The sequence below is a fragment of the Carettochelys insculpta genome, chromosome 9 (genome assembly GCF_033958435.1).
Source record: "Carettochelys insculpta isolate YL-2023 chromosome 9, ASM3395843v1, whole genome shotgun sequence".
NCBI lineage: Eukaryota > Metazoa > Chordata > Testudines > Carettochelyidae > Carettochelys > Carettochelys insculpta.
Window position 1 is genome coordinate 47,865,925 of NC_134145.1, and position 26,122 is coordinate 47,892,046.

Here is a 26,122-nt window from a genome sequence, read left to right on the forward strand (position 1 = left end):
TGCACCTGCCAGCCAAGCTGCCTCCTCATGGTGCTTCATTTGAGAAGGGAAGAGGACAAGAGGCCATGTACGTGTGCCATAAAAATCCTACAGTCTTCATTGTGGGTGTATGTGTGACCCAGTTAATCAAAAATTATGTGCAAAAGAATGGGTTGGTTAAACAGTTGGAAAATCATGTGAAGGGAGACCTTTATATAATGAGAGCCCTTCTTAACATGCGTACAACTTGTACTGTGTTTCTGTCGAGTTTGCATCTGTTATCTCTGGAATTTGATGTTGCAAGAGAAGGCAGGGGAGAGTTAACAGGAGAGGCTAGAAAGAAAGGTCAGTCTTCATTTGCTGAGGATAGGAGCCAGAGAACAGCAGAACTCCATATCAGGCATTAAAAGTGCTAAGTGTATTTTATCCAGCATGAAGATGAATTTGCTGAGATGTATCATCATCCAGATACTGTGGACATCCTATGCTTCTGGACAAGGTAATTAATGAATGAATTAAAGAATCAGGATCCTCATTCCCAGTTTACCAGGTAACACAGTGACTCACAGACCATGGTGAATAGAGGAATTGGTGACAAATAGAGGAGAGTGATAGAGAAAAGGAAGGTTAGTTAGAAAGCCTTACTTCTGTATTGTTCTAGAGACTATTTCCATGTGTCTAATGAAAGAAAGTGTAGTGCATTGCTGAAAAAGTTTCAGAGGGATTCAGAGTGCCAAAGTATGTTCCTAGTAGTTCTCTGTGTATTATCACTGGAATCTTGACAGCCGGCGAAGTTTACTAAGGTAAATTTACTAAGGTAAATTTTGTAATATTATGCTGATTGTAGAAGTTATGGGGTATGGGCCTGATATAAAGTAAATATGGGGAGAGCTGCCTTAAAGACACCAATAAATAGTGGTTTGAGCTCTATGGAGAAGGGTACATTTTAATTTTTAACTCTAGACTTGTTGAATTCTTTACCATAGAAATAGCCCAGAGAAGGCTGACTTTCCAAGAGATGTGGAGGGTTGCAAGCAATTAGTATCTTTCATACACTAAAGGGATCACTTGACACATAACTGTTAATGTGGGACAGGGTGGTTTTGCTCAGATAATCCACAATAATTGAACAGCTGAGTACTTTAAAACCTTTTGGAAGATGTACGCTTCTTTGGGCATGCATATCTGGATAACTGAATTCCATATACAGTGTCCACTTAGATCTGCAGGATGCAAGCACCCTGTGTTATCAGTTGTTTAAAATTTCCTTGGCTCAAATAATTATTTTGTATATTAGCATTAATTCCTCAGTAAGAATCAAGCGTGTGGAGCAGTTCTGAGTAGAGATTACCCCAGTGGGCAAGGGTTCTAGACAGGCCTTATAATAAGAGGAGCAACACATGGGGGTGTGTGAAAAATACAAGTAAGGAAGAACAAAGATAACTACAACATCATTGATTAGTTGCTTAGGTGAGTGATTCATGCATTTGAAGACTACGTGATTTAAAAAAATAATTATGTTGTTTGAAAGTGCTGAAATCCCCGAAGAATGTAGATGCGCAGTACACATTGCAATTAATACTAATTCTCCTTCATCTTCTAGGCATCTTTGAATACCTTTGTCATAATCTAATTGGTTAACATTTCAGCAGACCTCAGGATTTTTCTTTCACTGGAGCTAGATCTTCTAGCATTTGTGGGTGTTGGATCCAGTATAATTAAGGGATTTCTTTTTCTAAAAGACTAAGCAAACTGTAGTTGGGAACACTGGTGAATTGACCTCTAGACTCTCAGTACATCTAAAATCAACTTTCAAAATCATATAAAACAAGCCACATGTAGCTATTATGTAGCTATTAGTAGAACTATATTGAAAGAGCATGTTTAATCTTAATTTACAAGACTGAAGTAGATTCTGCCATGATAAGCTCATTATAAATGCTTAAATCAACGAGTTTACATTAGACGGTATTGTTTTCAAGTATTTAGTGGTTTTATTCAGATTCGGTTGGGGAGGGTTGTGATATTTGGACATTCACCTCCTGTTGGTAATGGAGATATGATACTATTTCCCAAAGGCTCCGTCTACACTACAAAAATAATTTAGAAGTTGCTTACTTCAAAGTACAACTTTGAAGTAAGCAACTTCAAAGGAGAGCATATACACACACCCTACTTTGAAGTTAAACATCGAAGTAGGGAACTACTCCATTCTCAGGAATGGAATAAGGACTTTGAAGTTGGTCTCCCTTCAAAGTAAGGGAAAATGTGCGTAGACTCTCTGCTAGCTACTTCAATGGAGTGCCTCACTTCAAAGTTAATTTCGAAGTTAGTTCCTAGCATAGACACACCCAAAAAGAGGCTTCTTTCAGGCTCTTTTGTACAGTACAAAAGCCAAAAGTTTTACTTAATGAAGGGGCAAAATGAATCCTTCTGCATCAATGGAAACTGGACAGAAACTCCAATTTGTGAGGGTAAGATGATCTTTTGTACATCAAATCCCATGGTTTTCTTTTCAGTGTTTCTAACACTAAGTATAACTGGCAGTAGGTAAAAGTAAATCATTCAAATATAATTTTTGTTGTCACATTATGTAGTACCAATATTTTGAACTTTGAAATGCAGAGATTTTGCTTTTAGAAATCTAATTATTTCTCATGACAGTTCAAAATCTACTGAACTTCTTGTTGCGAAAGGTATTTCCTTGAAATTCAACATATAGTGAACATTGCCTGACATTTCAAGACATAAAATTCGAAACTAATAAAAGCAAATACTTTTTCACCACACACACAGGAACTCATTGCCATAGGAAGTGACTGAGGCCAAGAAGTCAGCAAGAATCCAAAAAGGATTCAAAATTGATATGGCTTTTTCAATAATATAATAATTAAGAAGAGTAAAATAATTGGAAATAATATACAACCTCATGTTGCAGGTTTAAATCAGTCTGTAATGATGAGAGATCAAGCTAAGATTTAACAAGATGTGTGTGTGTGTAGTGGTGGGGAGGGCAGATACCACCTTTGTCTGTTTCTTCGCATCAAATGGCAATACTTTGTCACAAATAAGGAGTAATTAAATTACAATGCCTTGGATATTTTGGTCTGGGAGAAAAATGAACAAACAAAAAAGAGAAGAATTTCATGGTTTTCTATTTGCGAAAGACTGAAAAAATATCACTATCAAAAGTGTGCATTGCACAGAAAGCACTTGTGAAGTAAATTACCTTGTCTTCATTTAAGAGGGCTTCATTGCTTTTGTTGTCGGGGAAAGAAATGTTGACTAGATCAGAGTAGAATAGCCACATTTATTGCCCTAATGTAAAATTGCTAAAACTAGTAAAAGTGCAGCATATATTGGAAAAAAATAGCTTCTGATGGAGAAGTCAGACTAGATGCATTTAAGGTCAAATGAGCTTGCTTGCAAATACAAAGTTCAAAGGTGCAGTAGACCCTATGAATCTAGCAGAGTTGCTTCTCCATTCATTTATGATCTGTAGAAAGAGTTGGCAAGACAGTGGGTTAGTGGGAGCAAAAGGTAGAAATTCTTTGCTTGTTAAAGTTCTCAGTAAAGTTCTTTAGAAGAATCTATCAAGGAAAACAAATATTTAGACTAAGAAATAAAATACTGTATAAGTTGAAAACTTTCTCAGCCAATGCTTAGTGGGGCTGAGCAGACTGAAGGGTATTCAGATACCTTTCTCTCTCTCCTGAAGTGGGGCCACAAGTTGATAGTGGGGAAGAGGGGAAACACATGGTTAACTAAAAGCAGCATAAGGGCTGTTTTAAGTTGCGCTGACTGATGAAGTCAAATAGGAAATGTTCTATTCATTAAGATCTGGGGGAATGCTGTGAATTATAGCCCTATCCCATTGGTTCCAGGACTGACAACCACTGAATCTTCACCAATCCCAGTTAGAGTTAGTGTAAACGTTCTTTTGGATCACTCCAGTGGTGCAAGAGGACCTTAACAAGGGCTAAGGATATGGCCGCTAGTGTTTAATTGGAGTTGACTGAGACAGGTGAGAAGTTAAGTTAGTTCATGAAAAACATTTCAGTATGCCAGGTCCAAATTTAGAGCATAACGTGTAACAAGGACACCAGATGAGAAACACAAATATTGAGTTGTGCTAGACTTTTCCCTAGGCTTGTCCAGAGTATGATATTAAATTAAATGTAATTAAATTAATTTAAATTAAATTTATTTATGTGAAGAAATGCTTATATCACAATAACCACTACTACACCTGGTACTGGAAAATGCTCCAGATGAACATAAGTGCTCCTCTACCTTCTTATCCAGCCTCCTACAGAGTGTATAGAAACAGTCTAATTAAGATGCGTCAACATGCCTGAGCTTTTCTAGATCATGGAGTTCAATATAACTCCATATATGGAGTTCAACACAACCCATAAAAAGTACTTTCAATATTCTAACCCACAACCCTTCTTTCCACATTATATTTACAGTAACTAACTGAAATCAGGAACTGAGACCTGGATGAGAAGAAAAATCTGATGCAAGCGAAATATGAATTTTAAAATATAGCAAGATTGGGCTTTTAGTTTCTCGAAGGTTCGAATTTTACAGCTGTTGTTGGGGCAGGGAACAGTGATATTAGCATTTTTACTCTGAGTACCTAATATGATAATATATTACAATTATTGTGTATCTCAGTGCTCTGTGTTTATTTTAGATGTGTTAGGAAGGTGCACCCACTCCCCACCTGTAGCCAGACAAAGTCTCCCCCTTACAAGCCAGCTTGCTCGCTGCCCCCCCCCCACTGAGGAGCACACAGGGCACGGATACGGCTGCTGACAGCACAGTCTTTGATGCCCTCATTGAGGCCCAGATGTGCTAGCTTATCGTGACCCTGAGAAGCAGAAAGTACAGATAAAAGGCTAACAGGCCAAACTGTCAACTGGGGGGGGGGGCCCTCAGGAAATCACCCCAGCTGGCATTGATGGATTTGATACACACACACACATACCATCCCAGAAGAGGCAGTCCCCGCCCACACAAAAGGAATGTCCTGTACTCCTAAATTGCTTATCTCCTGTCCTACAAGTGCAAATTAAGTAAGAATTGCCCTTGTAACAAACTGGCGTCACAAAGACAGACCAGTACGATCTGGCACCTTAGATAAGAAAGAGAATACGTAACCAAAAAGGGTTATAAAAGGTGGGCCCAGCAGAACTCTAACTTTGAGTGCATTCCACCAACTACCTGCTGGTCGGGTCGGGTGATTGCCTCCCGAGGTTCGCAAGTGGGGACGCCCTACCTCGTATTCGTCTTTCCGCAGAATTGAGTGACCGATCTGGCTTGGCTACGCTGGTATCGAGAGACTCAGAGAGGGTAAGATATACCTATGCTAGGTCTCCTTTTTTTGTGCACAGCTAAAGAATTAGAGCTCTGTAACTAGACTTCATTGTATCAAGATATCATTGTGTTAAATGGTAACAGATATCTTTGTATTGGATTGTAACGTAACTTGTTAACACCTGTACTTTGCTAGCATATAAGAAGTAGACAATAGCCTTTTGTAACCGCACGCTTATAACTGTAGCTTAAATAAACTTGTAACTAGTTAAGATCTAAGCCTGACTGCTGTTAACCCTTTTGTCACTGCAACACAGCCAGCATAACAAAAAGAACTTTAACTGTTTGGTTACCACAGCCTGGCCATAGGTGAGAGTTCTAGGAGCTCCCTGCTCTAACAGGAAAAACCTGGGTTGTTTAGGACCCAGGGGAATCCATCACCCTGTTTTGGCTGCTTGCAGCGACGAGCTCCCTGCTCTCGCAGTTTTAAACTCGGATGATAACAAGGGCATAGTTGGTACCTCACCGTACATTACCCGGCCACCGGCTAACACCACCCCATCTCCGTGTGCACCTTCTATTCAAAATGGAGACATTAGTTCTGACCAGCTGCCAATATATGCAGCAGCTTCTTCAGTGAAATACACTGTTTTCATGGAATGACAGGATCCATAACTATCACATTTCACTTAGGAAAATGGACACAGGGTGCATATAAAATTATCTTTGTGGCATGAAAAGGATCATGGTGACTGCACAAGTTACATGGCTTCGTAAGTGTCTGTTCAATTTTCCCCTGTACTATATTTGCATAGCCAAAAAGCCTGCATATGTAAATAGACCAAACAATTTAACATTCACCTTATTTAATTCAGTTTTCTTAGCACATGGAAGAAACGTAAAATGACAAATTCTGAATGCTGATTTAGAAGCCTGATGGAAGTGACTTTAAAAGTAAGTTTCAGAAAGCAGTATGTGTCTAGGCATAGTTATGGGACAACATTCAATGCTATTCAGTATGAATACACAGCATTTCCTTCTAATTCAGTGTCACATAATAGTATAGTTAAAGATCCATTAAATCTCATAGACATATTAATGAAATATTATAAATATATAATAATGAACTGAATTAGGTATGTAAGAGCCTAGATATTCATTGAAACCTCAAGCTAAAAGGCTGGCCAGGATTTCCTTTATTAACTCAAGCCATTGAGGGTGAAAGGGGAAAAAATCCATAGAAATTTGATGAGATGTCTTGTGAATGCAGATTTTCTATTCAGCACTTTCTGACACAAGTACTGCTTCTAACCACTGCTTCAGAGTTAATTGGAACATGATTAAACATACATACATGCTGAAGGGTTGACTAGATCAGTGTCCGAAGGCAACAGTGAGGCACCACCACTCTAAAATTACAATGAAATCTTATGGTGTAGTGTTTCAGAATACGTTCAGCAACATATTTTAAAATCAGTCATCAAGGAACATGAGTTCAATAACCATAACATGCTCATATAATAAAGCAAATTCTATAGGACTAAACAAATTTCCAACATATTAAATAATCTTTCATTAGTTTTTCAAGAGAAGTGCAGCGTTCCCAGAAGTTATGAGGAAAAACACTCTGGAAAAAAGATGGAAAGGTATAGATAGAATTGTTTCGACTGCTGACCACTTTATAGAATTTTGTTATAACTGAGCCCTGCATTTAGATTACAATGTTAAGAAGGGAAAATACGTTATGGGGGAGCCATCTGACTAAAATATTTGTTAGATGTTATTGAAAAGTCTGGGATTTAAAAAAGAATGTTTTTTATCGAGGATGTGAGTGACGTATGAATAAATTAAGGTGATAGCTAAACCAAGTCAACCACACCAGAGCACCAGGCTATGCCACAAACAAGCCTTTCCCAATGCTCCCAGGATTTTACCCTGTGACCCTGCTCGTTGTACACGGTGGATCTAGTCGCAACGGGGTTTTCAGGGTGTGTGACTAGTGCCACTGCAAGCTATGTGTTTGCCCAAGGAAGAACGACAGACAAGTTATTAAAGTTTAAAAAAGTCAACAGGGATTTATTTAAGGAAATAGAAGGTATGGTTTATCACTGAAACTAACCTAACAATTACAAATCTAAATTAGCCCTCGCCTTTCTAGTCCTAGCACAGGATTTTAATGCCTATTAGGCTAATAGCCCTCAAGCAATGGAACAACATAACCAAAGCAATACTATCTAGCCCCTTCTATTACTTACTGTGCACTTCGGGGCGACCATGCTATTCTTCTTCGCGTGCTGTAAAAATGGAAATGATTAATACAGAGCTATATATTTTATTTATTTATTTATTCCTGGCTCTTCCTAAGGTTCGCCAGGTCGCTCAACCCTTGGCCAAACTACCTTGGGGAGCAGATTTTACTAAGTAGGGAAATTTACCTATGCTAAGCTAAGCTTATTCCCTTTATTTAAATGGGTTGCCCTGCTGGCCAAACAGGGGAGAGCCCAATTTATGCGGGGTTTGCCTACAAAGAGGTTATTCCCTCTAAATTACCCAAAAGGGTTACAAAGAATACCAGGGTTTTGCCTTTATTGGGTTATCCCTGGCCGCTCTACCCTCCTAAATAGGGGGGAGCTTATAGCTCTGATATCTATAACAATATTAATAATCCTATCTAATCTTCTATATGCATGCGATAGTTTTAGGCTAGGCCAATAAGATTGGCCTCCTGTGCTTTTCAATAGTAGACTAGAAAGCGGGGGTTACAAAATTTAAGACGCAAACTGTGGAATCTGGGGCAGTCCCAGTCCACTGCCTAAACCAGTACTGTATACTCGGATTCTCTAAGTACAAAGCAACAGTAATACACTGTAAACTTAAGAACTGCAATTAGAAACAGTAAACATAACAAGAAAAAGACTAAACCTACATCCATATTAACATAAGTAACAACATGCAAATACACAACATAGGCAATAGAATAGACACATCCAGTTGCTCATGCTGGTATAGGACCTTTAGATGGTAAATACCTCCTTTCTCCCACTGTGGCGTCCGGGGGCCGGGCCCGCAGGTCTCTTCAGAGGCTGGGAAGGTATGACGCTCACGGCGCGCTTTTACGGCTGCCGCGGATAGGCCAGACAGGAAAGAAAAAGGAGGAGGAAGGAAGACCAGGAGGAAAAAGACCGGCTTGGTACACAAAAAACCTCCTGGATTTTAGAACGACCTTGGTTGTCAGTCACCGGCCTAGGCTTGGGTCGGTGACTGGAAGGGCAGGGTCGCTGCTGTGGTTCTCCCGTGCAGGGCACCGTTGTTTAGGCGGCGCAGTCTGCCGGGTGAACCCTCCGGATAAAAGCACCGGAGCCTTTCAAATGATTTCAGCTCTTTATATGCTGGAGCTCTTCTGATCTTCTCTTCTGGTCTTCTCTGGCCTACGGCGACTAGCGAGCGACGACTGACACGCCGGTCAGCTTCGGCTCTTCCGCCAGTGATCTTCAGCTACGGCCAAAGTCCAGCTCTAAACTCAGTCCTTTTTGATGTCTTCTTCGGTCCGCTTCCTCCCGAGGTCGACGACGGACTGACTGGAAGGGGGCTGCGCTCCGGAATTTATGGAGCCAGGGCGGATCTGGTTGGACACCTGTACGTGTCACGTCCGCTCCTGCGTCGCCCCGGCAACCAGGACGCAGTTGCTCATTGCCTATTCATGAGCATTCTAAGCTAACCTATCAGATTAAAGAATTTTAAATCTTAACCTCGTGAATATTTATAACCTAATGAATATTAATACCAACTGACACCACCTAACGGTTACACCTATACACTTAAATAGACCTATACCTGTACAGTAAATTAAACCCATTTTCTGAGGTAAATTTTTTCTGCTGTTTATTTAATTTTAATGCGGTCTGATAGGGAAACATGTCACCACTGCTATCAAAGCAGATTTTATAAATTTAAATGCTTAGTTTTAAGGCTATTTGGTCAGGATGCAGGACAGTCACACAAACACCACAGCCCATGGACAGGGACATATAAATCACCTCAGAGGAGGATTTTTCTACATTTTTGAGAGAGTTACTGTAGAAACACATGGGAAATCCTGGTTCTTGCAGCAGCTAGCTTGTGATCTCAATGGACAAGACAAAAATGATATAGCTCATGAACAAAGTGAGCAGGGTATTATTTAACTAATGGCAATCACTTTCTCATCTCCGTGGGCTATAAATGTGGTAAAAAGAGTCTCAAATATCTGGTCTTACTCAAATCCTTTCAGGAATACAATTTCTCACCTGGGCTGCAGATTTCTGGTGTGGTCTACATCCCTTTGATATTCCACTGAAGCTGATGTTTTAGTTCCTTTTGTCCTTCATGCAATTCATCATTAACGTGTTCCCAGTTGACTGAAGCTTTCCTGTTCTCTCTTTCCATGGAAATTGTCTTATGTACGATAACCAAGATGCTGATGTCCGCCTCAGTCTGCCTAGCCATTCCTGAATGGGACTGTTGCTACTGGACTGAAAGGCTGTCCAGAGACTTTGTTCTTTCTCTTTCTGGGAGGACAGGAAATTCTGGAAGCGGTGAGGAAACTGCTACAGGCATACAGCTCTTTCCTAAAATTCTGGGCTGATGCAGCCAAGGTAGCCTAATCACATACTTAGTATCCGACTTTTTCATCTTAACTAAGGAGCATTAGGTTGTGTAGAAAATTCATGGCTTTCTGGCCCTATGACAGCTTTTCTTCTGACTTTACGGCTGCTTTTCATCCTCCATTTCCAGGATATTCAAGAGATGTTAATCATTAAAAAGCTGTAGTTTAACTCATTATGGGATTTTTGATATGATCCCATGCCCCACTTTTTGCTTCCTTGTGCCATGTGTCTCATTTTTAATATATGCATATTTGGTGGTGGCAGCCATTGTGAAAACAGATTGAAGTTATTTTTGATTCATTTTGTCATTCTGGAAGCACTGCAACTGAGTGAAGCTTTCTGGCCTTTTCCTCATAAAGATAACATGTTTATATTCATTTAGTGCAATTTTAAATAAAATATAGCATTCAGAGGTACAACATCTTAATGGCAGTTGTATGCAAAAGGGTTTACATGCATGTTCTAGAGAAAATAAAATAACTCAGTTATGTAATAATAATTTAGACGTGTACAAGTTTACAAAAATCTTAGTAATGACTGAACCTTCTACAACTTCAGGAAAAACATGTAAACAGTACATTTCTAAATCTAGTAAAGCATTATTGTCAGTGGAAAAATGAGAACTCTTAATACAAACACAGAATCCTGAATTTTGAGAGCCAAATTTTTTTTAGTAGCTGTCCTTTACTTTGGTATGTCTTTCTTGTTCAATTCACACTCATTTACATCTTTATTGTTATTCTTTGTCTCAGATTTCACTCCTTCGCTTATCCAAACTTTTCTTTAGCCTGTGTTCTCTTATCGTTATTTTACCCTCAGTCTTTCAATAAGCAGATACCACGATAATTCCAAAGTTCACAACACTATGGGGTAAATGCAGCGTGCATCCAATACCATGCATGGAAAGATGGTCATGGAGAAAGTAGGTGCTGCCCATGGAGGCACTTTTCAGTTCTACCCATGAAGCAGCAGTTGGGTCAAGGCCTCTTACCATCTGTTTCCATGCTAGTCATTGCTCAAGGCACAATGGTGATATTAGTCAGGCAGGGATGACTGACCCAAAGAATTAACTAATTTCAAAAGCAACCCAGAATCAGGTCTAGAGAAAGTCTTACCATTGGTTTCTACCGTTAGTTGTTAATGAGAAGTATAATGCAGTGTCAACTTTAAAGCTATAACACAGCATTTTCTGGTCAATTCCAATATGAATAGAATGCTTTTTCACTTTTCCTTGCGATGTTTTCTGGTCAAACACAGCACAATGAAAGCACTCTTCTGTAACATTTGTGATCTTATAGCATATAATATAAATAGTCACTGATGTGCATATTTTTATATCGATACTTAATTTCAGAGGCTGTGGGAAAATGTGGTCGCCCACCCGTTATTGATGGAGGAGATATCTTGGTCTTTCCAAAGGCAGAATATGTATCAGGTTCAAGACTGGAATACAAATGCCAACGTTTTCGTAGAATGCAGGGTTCCGCAATTGTCATCTGTGAGTCTGGCCAATGGACAGACCCGCCAGTTTGCTTAGGTAGGTACAAATAATCCATGATACTAAAAAGAATTGTCATAAGTTATAAAGTTGTGATATTTTTCATATTATGGCTCAAGTCAGAAATCAATTACACTGATGTAGTACCAGAGTAATTCCAACAACGTAAATGAAGTTATTCCTGATTTGCACCAGATATGTGCAAGGAAATCTCATGTTCTTTATTGGGAAATTAGTGTAGATATTCCAAAACGAAAAGATTAGAAAATGGCAAGCGTCCACACCACGATAGGTATTTAGAATACTCTGCCAAAATATATCTTAGAATCTGAAACAGCATTCAAAAGAAGTGAAAAGATATATTCAAATATACTACGAGTAGAAAAGATTTCAAATACGGCAGATGCTGTGAAATACAATTCAACAGGATATGGAAAAGCATGAGGAATATCAGTCATAGTTTTTAAGTACTAGATGTAGTCGGGATGCTGGCATGACCAGCAGGTGAATCTGTTTTTGCACAGGGACAACTGTAATTGGCAGAAAACCTACGTAGTCAGCTCAACACCACCCTTCGTCCAACCTCCTCATGCTTAGAGTGAGGGGTAAGGAGTGGCTGGAATAGATGGTGATACAGCGATCCCCAATGGTGTGTGTGTGCGTGTGGTGGTGGTGGGGGGCGGGGGTTGAATTTACAAGGAACTGATCATGTCACAGGCCTGTGTATTCTGGACCTGCCTTCACAGCTCATGACTAGTCTGTCATGTGCCTTTTCTCTTGTGCTGTATCAACTACCCAAAGTTGGAGAGGGACGACAATAGGGAGACAGATAAGTGAATGTACATGATCGAATAGGCCAGATATGTACAAGGAATAAAAAATGAATATAAAATACACAACTCCAGTTTTTGCTGCCAGCCCCATTAAGTGATCGTAATCAGCTCCAGAAGATTGGCTGCCAGTGTTTCAACTTTCTGTTTGTGCTCTTGGTAGCCTTCTCCAAGTATGCTAATGTGTTGGCCAGCTATGCCTAGGTTCTGATCCACTTGCATAAGCTGAATGGCACAAAGAGGTTATATGGTAAAATAGATTCTAATGCTATCTCTCTCTGTTCAGTCTCCTCTCTGTGCCTTTCCACAGTATTCTTCCAGTTAATATGAAAGCCTTCTTCTCTAGAGCATCTTCTTGCTCTCTCAACCTTACCATCTCTTGTTTTCATTTCAAATGTTCCCTAAAAATATTGCCCTGCTTTATTTAGCTGTGTAAAACAGGAAGGCACTGGGTCTGTCTCAATAAAATTAGTGAATCAAATGTTCAGTGAGACAGTCACATGTACACACTGAAATATGTTTTTTTGTTTCTAGAGCCATGTATAACATCCCCAGAAGAAATGGCAAAACGCAATATTCATCTGAAATGGACCTCAGAAACAAAAATTTATATGCAAAGTGGAGACTTGGTTGAACTTGAGTGTAATAATGGATATGTGAGGGATCCAACATCTTCTGCATTTAGAGTAGAGTGTGTTCAAGGAAAACTGGAATATCCTAAGTGTAAGAGAAGAGGTAAGTAAGCTACAATATCGGAGAATCATTTGACTGAAAGATTTCTTCATTTTATTCTGGAATTCTCAGTTTAAAAATAAAATTGCATCATTGTGTCAGATGCAAGAGAAACACGTGGAAAAGCAAAGCTCCTGTGCCTGATCGCCTGCTATCTAAATAGAACAGAGAAAGTCAAAGAGATGAAGCTATCATGCAAAACAATCCCTTTACTACCTGAATTGATATGATTGCCTTCTGACATCTGGTCCTCTTTATATTACCAGTAAAGTAGAATAATTTTGTAAATTTTCTTGTCTAACCTAAATTCTGTGGATGATCCAATTCCTCCTTGAGGCTGCTGATTTCCACTCTCATATACATTAATTTGTTTGCCCTCTGAAGCTGATATTTTAGCTCCTTCAGTCCTAATTGGAGCTTATCACTGTTAAGAAAATTCTTGTCGGGAAAACTTTCCTGATCTTGAGTTCCTGTGAAACCCTCTATCCATGAGGAGCAGTTTGCTTGTCACGTACTTTATCTTCCTGGCCTTTCTTCACTGTGAAGACTAGAGACTTCACTAGACTTCACTAGAGACTTTCTTGTTCCTGCCCCAACAAATGTTTATCTCAGATGGCAAGTCCTGTCTCATACCTTTTTTTGGTAACTACCAGCTTTTTCTTTAATTTCTATCTTGAAGTCTCTACCTCCATTTTCAGATCGTTTGAACTTCTTTGTCCATCTTTGCTGTTCCCCATCTTGGCTGTAGTGGTTAGCCATTATTCAGGGTCTTCAATCTTGATTTTTTTATTACGAAGAAAAATTGGGAATAGAGTTGGGTTTACTATGAAGCAGCTTTTTTCAATTACAAAGAATGTACACCAAGTCTTGTTTCTCTGAATGCGGAATGAACAAACAATGGGCAGAACCATCTCTGCTCAGAAGTCTAAGTCTGCCTTCACATTCTGCACGTTGTCCAGAAAATAATCTCACTTCTTTTCCTCAGGGCCAAAGGTCTTCTCTTGCTATTCACTGGATTTCTGGTAGCTTGTGACTCAGTCACAGGTAGCTGCACCAATTTATCCCTAGCTCCTGTGTTGATCCATGCCTAAGGACCAGGGCTGTACAATAGTCTTGAAGGTGTGCTTGTGTGAGACACAGCTGGGCTTGGCTTCTGAATTGCCTTTTCCTGGGCACTGCACCATTAACTCCACTTCCAATATTCCCTCCAATTTTTCCATTCATGTGTGGATAATTTTCCATCGATGTCCAGATTGTTATGTACACTGAGGCATGTGCACTTGGTGTGCACTACCAGTCAAAACAACTAACGGTCTGTGGACACCCTGCTAATCAGCCATCGTCTTTTGAATCTCTCAGGAGTGGCCGCACAAGCATACAGTGTACTTGGAACATTGGTCACAGCTAATAGCCTAAGTGCCATCTGCCATGAGGGGCTAGCTCATTTCCAGGGATAGCCCTTGAAAGCTGAGCTGATCAGATCTGGACCAGTGAGATCTGAAGGAGTGGGTCTGTCTCAGCAAAGTCCTCACCTAATAAATTATTGTGTTACTCTTTAAAGTGCTTTATGACTGCTTTTTTTGTTTTGTTAGAATACAGACTAAGATAGCTCCCTCTCTGTTACTATTGGACCGGTCAGAGTAATACAAGGCCACAGTACAGGTCCTGGTTATCTTGAACTCAAAGCCTAGGCAACACCTTGTATCGACTGAATAATGCAGAGAGGCCGAACTATAAAATAGAATGACTTGTAGGGGGTCTCCCTGTGCTCATCTGGGTCCAACCGTGGTCAAATTGTTCTTTTACGCACTACAGCTATGTCTACACTACAGAGTTTTGCAGACAAAATTGAGGTTTCATAGACGAAAGTCCTGGTGTGTTTACACACAAAAAGCATTTTGTAGACAGAAACTGTCAACAAAAAAGCTGTGTAGACGTTCTGGGGTGGGGCGAGGGCTCTTTTGCGGCATGAGCTGATCAAAAATTGATCCGCTTTCATGTGTAGACAGGATCTGTTGACACAAATTTTGTTGGAATATCTTTTCTGACATTAACTTCTCTCGAGAGATGCTTCTAGTGTAGATTACTGTTGTTTTGAAAGCTTCCATCAGTTGGAGTTCCTCTTGTTCTTCTCCTAACAGTGTCCCAACCGGGGCTCCACCACACGTGCACTTGCCTCTCTTGCTCCTTTGATCAGAGAGCTCACATAATCGTGTCTGTTCAGCATAAATGTAGATCCTGTGCAGTCCCATGTTAACTAGCACTGTATGAGCTAATTGCCCTCAGTTCCTTCTCATGAAGCATGAAGCACCTTTCCACATGTAGAGTAATCCATTGGCTGATTATGACTTAAGTTTGGGCCCATTTACATTAGTCCAATTGTTGGCAGCATGATCCAAATCAGGGGTTAAGAAATTGCAAATGGCTTCTCACTTCCATATTCACACAGGTTATTTGCATACTCTCAGCAGAAAACAAGCAGTTTCGATGTAGTTCTGCCAGCAAAACCCCCCTCTGTCACCAAGTCCCTTGTCTCTGATATTTTTCAGGGATAAGGAGCTGGCAACAGAGGGGTTTTTGTCAATAAGACCACGTCTATGTCTGCTGAAAATATGCAAATGAACTTTGTGAATGTGCAAATGAGTGACTATTTGCATTTTTATGAACCTTCTTTTGCATCATGGTGCCAGCAGCCAGTCTGAATCTAGATGCAGCCTTGCTGAGTGACACAAAAAGGCAGATTTTTAAATCAGATCTGACTGACTATTGATTCACCTAGTCCCTGTCTCTTCTCTGCCCCTGCCCATAGTGACACCCCAGTTATTTCAAAAGCCTTCTTCCTCACTTACTTCCCATCTTCCCTTTTCTCATCACATCTTTTGCAAGAATATTTCCCTGTTTTTGTTGGCTAAATAAATCATTAGGATCCAGGGTATGTCTCGGTGTAGTTAGTGATCAAATTGCAAATGATATGTCCATATACATGTACTAAAATTCTACATTTCTCTTTCCAGAATTATGCATCACTGCCCCAGAAGAAATGGAGAAAAACAATATTGGTCTGAGATGGACCTCAAAAACAAGAATTCAGTTAGAAAGCGGAGAGTTTGTTGAATTTGAGTGTAAAAATGGATATGTGAGGAATCCAACATCTTCTGCATTTAGAGTCCAGTGTGTGGAAGGGAAATTGGAATATCCTAATTGCAAGAGAGTAGGTAAACAGGTTCTATCTCAATGCAGTTATATTTCCAATTATACATCCATATGGACATGCTACAATTATACATGTCTCTTTCCAGAATTATGCGTCACTTCCCCAGAAGAAATGGAGAAAAACAATATCGGTCTGAAATGGACCTCAAAAACAATAATGCAATTAGAAAGCAGTGAGTTTGTTGAATTTGAGTGTAAAAATGGATATGTGAGGAATCCAACATCTTCTGCATTTAGAGTACAGTGTGTGGAAGGACATTTGGAATATCCTAATTGCAAGAGACCAGGTAAGCAATCACCAATATCTGGTGAATCACTGGGCCAAAAATATTTCTTAATTTTTATGGAGGAACTTCAGGTTTAAGAACTACAAAACCACCATTGTGATGGGTGCCATACCAACTTGCCGAAAATCCTTTTTCCTGACCTAAACTACTTGCAATCTAAATAGGGAAGACAAAGACTGTGTCTAGATTAGCACCCCCACCTTTTGAAAGGAAGATGCTGATGAGACACTTCAGGATATGCTAATGAGGCGCTGCAATGAATATGGTGATAGTTGTGGCACTTTGAAAGTGCTGCTTTTGATCGTGTGTGGCTTGTCTACATGGGGTCCTTTTTGAAAGGATCCTGCACACTTCAAAATCCCCTTACTCCTAGAACCAATCTTACCAAGAATTGAGAGAAGGAAATGGTGCTCCTGACAGAGCTGTTCAACACCCTATCTGAAAAAAAAAAAGTAAACAGTGACTTGGCAAAATTTGCAGATGGTACAGTATTTATTTTCAATAGTGAAGTACAACTAAGACTGCAAAGGCATTTTACTAAAGTTGGGTGACTGGACATCTTCCATTCCAATTTCATTTGCCTATCTTTGACTTACCACGTTTGGCCTGAGTATTCAGCCAATAGTTAAAATCTTCTGTCTTATTTTTCTGTGAGATGGAAAAAATGGAGTTAAAAACCAGGTGTTTTCAAGACACAAACCAGGTGGGGGGCAGGTGATCCAGGAGAGGCTTGGCCCTTCCCAGCCTCCCCTGTGCCCCCCACACACATGGAGCTCACAGTGGTGTCCACAGGACTGGGTGCTGCCTCACGCCTGCTGTCATGCCTACATGCCAGGACCGCCATTCTTGGTATGTCTGGGGTCAGGCCAGCTCCCTTCTGGCGATCTGCCTTACAGGCATGGCAGGTTCTGGCAGCTCCCCCTGCCACAGCCCTGGGGTCTGTGGGTCATCCAGCCTCCATTGAGTCTGTAGCATGCTGTCACCCATGCCTAGGGGCTGCCTGCAGGGACCAGGTGGGACACTGTACCTTGCCTGTGGTTCCATGTGCTTGTACCACAGCATGAGGTCCCACCTGAGCTAGCCTGGTGATGCTTGAAGAACACCCTATCTGTGCCCACCTTCCATGCCCCAGGGTGTGTGGTGCACTGGGTACTTACTAGAGGAACCTCACCCAGCTCTGAAGACAGGTGATGGCCTGTCTGGTGGAGACCAACTGCAGGGTGATGATGAGGGTGCCACTGCTTGCCTCAGACCCCATCTTTGTCTCTGGTTCCTGCAGGGCTTGGGTCCCAGGGTGCTGCTCCTCCTCCTCGGGCTCTGGCTGCAGGGTAGGCCTTCTGTTTTGTAATATTTGTGATCTTATGGCATTTATTATAAATAGTCACTGATGTACATATTTTTGTATCTCTACTTAATTTCAGAGGCTGCTGGAAAATGTGGTCGCCCACCTGTTATTGATGGAGGAGATATCTTGGTCTTTCCAAAGGAAGAATATGTGTCAGGTTCAAGACTGGAATACAAATGCCAACATTTTCATAGAATGCAGGGTTCCGCAATTGTCATCTGTGAATCTGGCCAATGGACAGACCCGCCAGTTTGCTTAGGTAGGTACAAATAATCCATGATACTAAAAAGAATTGTCATAAGTTATACAGTTGTGATATTTTTCATATTATGGCTCAAGTCAGAAATCAGCTACACTGTTGTAATATCAGAATAATTCCATCAGCATAAATGAAGTTATTCCTGATTTGCACCAGATATGTGGAAGGAAATCTCACATTCTTTATGAGAAAATCAGTGCAGATATTTCAAAAAGAAAATATTGGAAAATGGCAAATGTCCATACCATGACTGCTATTTAGAATACTCTGCCAAAATATATCTTAGTTAGAATCTGAAACAGCATTCAAAAGAAGTGAAAAGATATATTCAAATATACTACAAGTAGAAAAGATTTCAAATATGGCAGATGCTGTGAAATACAATTCAACAGGGTATGGAAAAGCATGAGGAATATCAGTCATAGCTTTTAAGTAGTAGGTGTAATCATGATGCTGGCATGACCAGCTTGTGATTCTGTTTTTGCACAGGGACAACTTTAATTGGCATAAAACCTACGTAGTCTTCTCGACACCACCCTTTGTCCAACCTCCTCATGCTCAGAGTGAGGAATAAGGGGTGGCTGGAGTGCATGGTGATACAGTGATCCCCAATGGTGTGTGTGCATGCATGTGTGTGAGGGGAGGTGGGGGTTCAATTTACAATGAACTGATTATGTAGCAGGCCTGTGTATTCTGGACCTGGCTTCATAGCTCACTACTAGTCTGTCATGTGCCTTTTCACTTGTGCCCTATCAACCACCCAAGCGCTGGGGAGGGACAACAATAGGGAGACTCATCTGTGAGATTTACATGATCGAATAGGCCAGATATGCACAAGGAATAAAAAATGAATGTAAACTACCCAACTCCAGTTATGAGAATTGAGTAGCTGCAATTGTTCTTTAAATCAATGTTTGCTGTCAGCCCCCACAGTGGGAGGTTGATGGAAGAAACTCTCTCAGACACTTTTCTTACTCCTCATGGCTGTGAGGAGTACTGGGGGTTGACGGTGGTGCCGTGATCAGTCAGTTAGAATGGCTCCGTTAAATGCTCTTAATCAAACCCCAGAAGATTGACTGCCAGTGTGTCAGCTTTCTGGCCATGCCTTTGGTAGCCTTCTCCAAGTATGCTAATCTCTTGGCCTGCTATGCCTGAGTTCTGATCCACTTGTGTCAGCTGAATGGCACAAAGAGGCCATATGAGCCGTGTCTACACGTGCACACTACTTCGAAGTTAACATCGACGTTAGGCGGCGAGACGTCGAAGCCGCTAACCCCATGAGGGGATAGGAATAGCGCCCTACTTCGACATTCAACGTCGAAGTAGGGACCGTGTAGTCGTTGTGTGTCCCGCAACATCGAAATTGCGGGGTCCGCCATGGCGGCCATCAGCTGAGGGGTTGAGAGACGCCCTCTCTCCAGCCCCTGCGGGGCTCTATGGTCATCGTGTGTAGCAGCCCTTAGCCCAGGGCTTCTGGCTGCTGCTGCCGCAGCTGGGGATCCATGCTGCATGCACAGGGTCTGCAACCAGTTGTCGGCTCTGTGGATCTTGTGTTGTTTAGTGCAACTGTGTCTGGTAAGGGCCCTTTAAGGGAGCGGCTTGCTGTTGAGTCTGCCCTGTGACCCTGTTTGCAGCTGTGCCTGGCACCCTTATTTCGATGTGTGCTACTTTGGCATGTAGACGTTCCCTCGCTGCGCCTATTTTGACGTTGCCAGCCCTGGAGGACGTGTAGACGTTATTCATCGAAATAGCCTATTTCGATGTCACTATATCGAAATAAGCTACTTCGAAGTAGGCTTCACGTGTAGACGTATGGTAAAATAGATTCTAAGGCCATCTGTCTCTCTGTTCAGTCTCCTCTCTGTGCCTTTCCACAGTATGCTTCCAGTTAATATGAAAGCCTTCTTCTCTAGAACATCTTCTTGCTCTCTCAACCTAACCATCTCTCATTTGCATTTCAAATGTATCCTAAAAATATTGCCCTGCTTTATTTAGCTATGTAGAACATGAAGGCACCAGGTCTGTCTCAATACAATTAGTGAGTCAAATGATCAGTGAGAGACTCACATGTGTGTGCTGAAACTATGTTTTTTTGTTTCTAGAGCCATGTATAACATCCCCAGAAGAAATGGCAAAACACAATATTCATCTGAAATGGACCTCAAAGACAAAAATATATGTGCAAGGTGGAGACTTGGTTGAACTTGAGTGTAATAATGGATATGTGAGGGATCCAACATCTTCTGCATTTAGAGTAGAGTGTGTTCAAGGGAAACTGGAATATGCTAAGTGTAAGAAAAGAGGTAAATAAGCTGCAATATCAGAGAATGATCTGACTGAAAGATTTCTTCATTTTATTCTGGAATTCTCAGTTTAAAAATAAAATGGCATCATTGTGTCAGATCTTATCTAAATTCTGTGGATGATCCAATTCCTCCTTGAGGCCACTGATTTCCACTCTCATGTACATTAATTTGTTTGCTCTCTGAAGCTGATATTTTAGCTCCTTTTTGAAAGCTGAGCTGACCAGATCTGGACCAGCTAATAGCCGAAGTGCCATCTGCCATGAGGGGCTAGCTCATTTCCAGGGATAGCCCCTTGAAAGCTGAGCTGATCAGATCTGGACCAGTGAGATCTGAAGAAGTGGGTCTGTCGCACCAAAGCTCCTCACCTAATAAATTATTGTGTTGCTCTTTAAAGTGCTAGATGACTGCTTTTGTTAGAATACAGTTTTGTTAGAATACAGACTAAGATAGCTCCCTCTCTGTTACTATTGGACCAGTCAGAGTAATACAAACTCACAGTACAGGTCCCCGTATCCTTGATGCTTGCAGGACACGCCATCTTTGCCCACCTCCCATGTCCTAGGGTGTGTGATACACTGTGTACTTACCAGAGGAAACTTACCCAGCTCTGAAGACAGGTGGTGGCCTGTCTGGTGAAGACCAACTGTAGGGTCATGATGAGGGTGCTGCTGCTTGCCTCAGACCTCATCTCTGTCTCTAGGTCTGGCAGGGGCTGGGTCCCAGGGTGTTGATGGGCATATGTGGAGAAGAAGTATTGTGTGCAGTGGAGGCAGGTGGTGGGTCCTGTCCCAGCTCTCCAGCTGTCATTGTGGGCTCTGGGGTTGAGGAGGGTCTTCTCTTCACTCCATGGGTACAACAGGGTCTGTACCTTGGTGCTGGTCCAGGAGCAAGCCCACCTCTTTTAGCCCTGTGGCAGGTCCTAGGACCCTCCAGTTAGTCCCTTAGGGCCCAGGGGAATTGTGTGGCATCTGCTGCTCAGCCAAGCTGCTGGCTGGCGTGGCTATAGGCATGTTGGAGGGAACCACGTGGCACTGTTTCTGCAATACTCACCTTCCTGCCACAAGGTTTCTCCGGCTCCCTGCGGCTTTCAGAAAGCCCAGAGGCAGGAACCATAGAGCATTGATGGCTGTGGACAAGGAATCCTCTAGAGCACCTGTATGGCAGCCTGGAGGCCTTTTCTGTTGACAGAAGACCTCCTAGAGGCTGGGTCGACATGGACCCATCTCCCGGCAGCTCCATGCTAATAATCAGCTTTGAAATTGCAAATGGCTGCTGATTATCATAGTCCCTTGGCTCATTAGCATTTCCGAGTGAGAGCTCGCTCTCGGCAGAGGGAAGTGCCAGTGGTGAAGAGGCTGTGTGGACATGCCCCTGCCAGCAAAAAGCCCCTCTGTCACCAGCCCCTTATGCCTGGAAATTCAGAAGGGCTTTTTGAGAGCAGGGACACATCCGCACGGCCTCTTCACCGCCAGCGTCCCCCTCTGCTCAGAGCGAGCTCTTGAGCAGCTATACTGATGAGCCACGGGACCATGCTAATGAGCAGCCATTTGCAATTTCGAGGCTGCTCATTAGCATGGAGATGCTGGGAGAGCGGTTCCATGTAGATGCAGCCAGAATGTCCAGACAGGCTTTATATCAGCAGATCTCTGTCACAGAGATGATCTGCCTTGTGGGGAGTGGGATAACACTGTCGTCAAAACTGCCACATTCTGGTGATTTACCTTTGACAGGACACCTTGGGAATGTAAACACTGAGTGGGTTTTGCTGATAAACTGCCAGTTTTATCGACCAACCCCTCTAGTGTAGACATAGCCTCAGAGTAGATGGAAGTTTGGTATAAAGCTTTCTCAAACTGTTGTCATTCTGCTGAGACAGTCATCCAGGGGCCTAATTATGCAGTGTATATGCTCTGTATGAGCACATGAATCCAAATAATAGCAACTTTACAGGAAACTGTAGAGTTTTTCCATAACGAAACATATGCATAAGGCTGGTGTGTTGACACTGGGCAGGGGACAGACAGGAGGAAGGCTGTGTCTACACTTGCATTCCTCTTTTGAAAGAGGCATGCAAATGAGGTAAATTAAAAATGCAAATGTGGCGCAAATTTGCATATCTGACAACTCATTCGCATATTCTAATTTCAAAAGAGCTTCTTCTGAAAGAAGAAAGCCAGTGTAGATGCTGCTTTTTTGAAAGTAAACCCATCTTTGAAAGAATCCTTCTTCCATTTATTTAATGCTCTTTTGAAATTAGGATATGCAAATGATATGCCAAATATGCAAAGTTCTACCTCACCTGCATTTTCAATTTGCCTCATTTGCATGCATCTTTCGAAAGGGGAATGCAAGTGTAGATGCACCTGAAGTGTTAGGTACTCTGGAATAGGATTATTTTGACATGACTGTGCACACTGTGGTGTGGATGCCAGAGCCCTATGTTAAAGCATAAATCATAAATTCCTTAAACTAACTCAATTGATTCAAGTCTCTCTATCCCCAGGCTGTACAAACTTCCTGCAGGTTAGTAACACGCTTACTGGCTGTGTCTACACTTGTCAAAAACTTCGAAATGGCCATTGAAATGGCCATTTTGGAGTTTACTAATGAAGCGCTGGAATACATATTCAGCACCTCATTAGCATGCGGGTGGCCGCGGCATTTCGACACTGACATGGCTCGCCGCCACGTGACTCGTCTAGATGGGGCTCCTTTTCGAAAGGACCCCGTCTACTTCGAAGTCTCCTTATTCCCATCTGCTCATAGGAATAAGGGGACTTTGAAGTCACAGAAGTCCTTTTGAAAAGGAGCCCTGTCTGGATGAGCTGCGCGGCGGCGAGCTGCATCAATTTCGAAGTGCCGCGGCCACCCACATGCTAATGAGATGCTGAATATGTATTTCAGTGCTTCATTAGTAAACTTCGAAATGGCCATTTGCATGGCCATTCCGAAGTTCTTGGCGAGTGTAGACATAGCCACTGTGAGCTATCAAAACCCAGTTGATGGAAAGATTCATTTTGTTTTATCTTGCATCATTCTGCAGGTTGAACTTCTCTAGTCCAGCACCATGGTACCTCACCAGTGCTGAACAAGAGAATTTGCTGGACCACAGGAAGTCAATATTGTTGAGCAGCATTGCCAACATTTCCACTGCTTGCTGGGCTCTTAGAAGACATTTAGGGTAAATTCCAGAATGCTGAGAGCCAAGACTGGTGGCTGGAAACAAACTTTATAGGATCACAGGAAACTTGGTCACTCACATGATAAGTGGTTGTGTGCCTAACTAAAATTATGTTGGATTATGGATGTTGCCAGACAAAAGAGTTCCAGACAAGAGAGGTTCAGCTTGTAATTATTCTGCTTTCTGCTATAAAAGACGTATAACTGCTACTTTTCCTCCTTCAATAGGATTACTCCTATATTATTATGGCAATTCTTACACCACAAGTGTACGACTTTGTAGCACGGGGGAGAGAAGGAAATGATTCATGCATGGCAATGAAGAGGGCAGGCTGAAAGAAATTGATTAAAGTCATAGGTTGAAACAGGCTGAAAATCCCTGTTTCAAAAAATTCCACAAGGTTTCAATTCTAGTAGCTACAGCAAGGATCTTGTTAAAACACAATAATGTATATGAAATTATAATGTGAATGTTTTTCTATGCTGGTTTAGGTTAATTTTGTGTAAAATAATAGTTTTAAATTGGAACAGTTTCTGAATCACAGCAGCTCAGGCGTAACAGTAATTATATTTGTTCTGTTTAGTTTCCAAAGATGGCTAACCTTACCCATTGTGAATTTGCAGGAGGTATGCTGAAATCAGTGCCCTGATTCTGTGAGAAATCCATAAGTGATTTGCATGTGTTGTTTGTATCAAAAAATCAGTATGTTCTGAATTAATTTTCTGGTGTTTGTTCTTTCTCGGACAGGAGGGTGAATAAAAAGAAACATCAAGCAAATAATCTTAACCCAGATCAGAGAATCAGAATCCATCTAGCAATTAAATATAATGTTCATGCAGTATGTCTTTGAAAGTATTTGAACACGAGTGTCTGAACTGTCCTTTCTAGACAATCGCTTCTCATTCTGTATGTGTGAAACTGATAGTTCCTTCCTAAGTGGAGCACTTTGCATTTGTCTTTATTGAACTTCATCCTGTTTACCTCAGACTATTTCTCCAATTTGTCCAGATCCTTTTGAATTTGACCCTATCCTCCAAAGCAATTGCAACCCCTCCTAGCTTGGTATCATCTACAAGCTTAATAAGCTTCCTTTCTATGCCAATATCTAACTTGTTGTTGAAGATATTGAATAGAACTGGTCCCAGAAGAGACCCCTGCAGAACTCCTTGTTTTACCTTTCCAGCAGGATTGAGAACCATTAATAACTACTCTCTGAGTACAGTTATCCAGCCAATTTTGCACTCACCGAAAAGTAGCCCAATTTAAGTGGCATTTGCCTAGTTTATTGATAAGAATATCATGTGAGACAGGCTCACATGCCTTACTAAAATCTAGGGATACCACATCCACCACTTCTCCCTTATCCACAAGGCTCAGTATCCTATCGAAGAAAGCTATCAGATTGGAAGCTCCTGGAAGTCTCACAATGAATCTTTAGTCTGGGAGGTTTATAGCTCAATTGCCACATAAGGAGGTTTGTTTATAGACTGAGGACTTTTAATGTTCTGACCATCAGGATTGGTCATGGTTCTGCCACATGTTTTCATCCACGGAATCAAACTGTTATCCAAACATTTAACACAGTTGTAGAGAAAATACCGAAAATTCTAATATTAAGGATTTGTAAGTTTCATTTAGTAACTTTTTTCAAAAATCTATTTTGGTCCTGTTTTTATGAACAAATCCAACATTTTAGGATTTGTTAAAAACTTGAGACAAAGATGGAAGCTTACAGCTAACAAATAGGAGGATTTAATAATTCAATAATTTAATAATAACAAATTATGAGGATTCTAACCAATAGCCACAGTCTACACCGCAGGAATACCAGTCCTGGGACTTCTCCTTGCAACAAAGCCTGCTGCCAGCTTTGTCCACGTATCTATTCTGGTGATACCATCACTGGAGCAAACCAGGTTACTCACAAAATCGTGGGCACATTCTCATACTCCTCAACTAACGTTATATATGCTATCATGTGCCAACAATGCCCAGATGCTTTGTATGTTGGAGAGACTTCAGACTCTGTCAGACAAAGAGTTAATGGGCACAAAACAGACATCAAAACATTCCTGATCCACAAACCGGTTAGTCTACATTTTAATGGAGCGGGCCATTCTGTTAATGACTTAAAAGTCTGTGTTTTATTGAAGAAGAATTTCCAGTCTGCTTTACAAAGAGAAACTGCTGAACTCTCTTTCATATTCAAATTCAACACATTCACACATGGTTTGAACCGGGATGCAAACTTTCTGGGACATTATAGGGGCTCTTTGGAACACTTGGCTTAATCTAATTCTTGACCTCCCCACTCCCCCCTGCTCCTCTGCTCTCTGATTTGCTCACCTTGATAATTTTTTTTCTGATTTGTCAACTTTGATTACTGTTTTGGTTCTCTATGCCTTAAATATTGAGTCTGCTCTGGTATGGCTATGGTCTGAAGAAGTGGGTCTGTCCCACGATAGCTCACCTAATAAATAATTTTGTTAGTCTTTAAAGTGCTACTTGACTGCTTTTTTGTTTT

General features: G+C 41.3%; 1 protein-coding gene across 1 annotated transcript; it reads left to right on the forward strand.

Moving 5' to 3' along the window:
• The first annotated feature begins 369 nt into the window (after positions 1–369).
• Positions 370–26,122, forward strand: LOC142017949 (complement factor H-related protein 2-like). Its single transcript, XM_075003304.1, has 8 exons — positions 370–478; positions 11,302–11,484; positions 12,810–13,010; positions 16,022–16,222; positions 16,307–16,507; positions 17,929–18,111; positions 20,214–20,414; positions 24,346–26,122. The coding sequence occupies exons 1-8, from the start codon at positions 412–414 to the stop codon at positions 24,351–24,353; spliced, it is 1,245 nt and encodes a 414-aa protein (XP_074859405.1). The 5' UTR covers positions 370–411; the 3' UTR covers positions 24,354–26,122.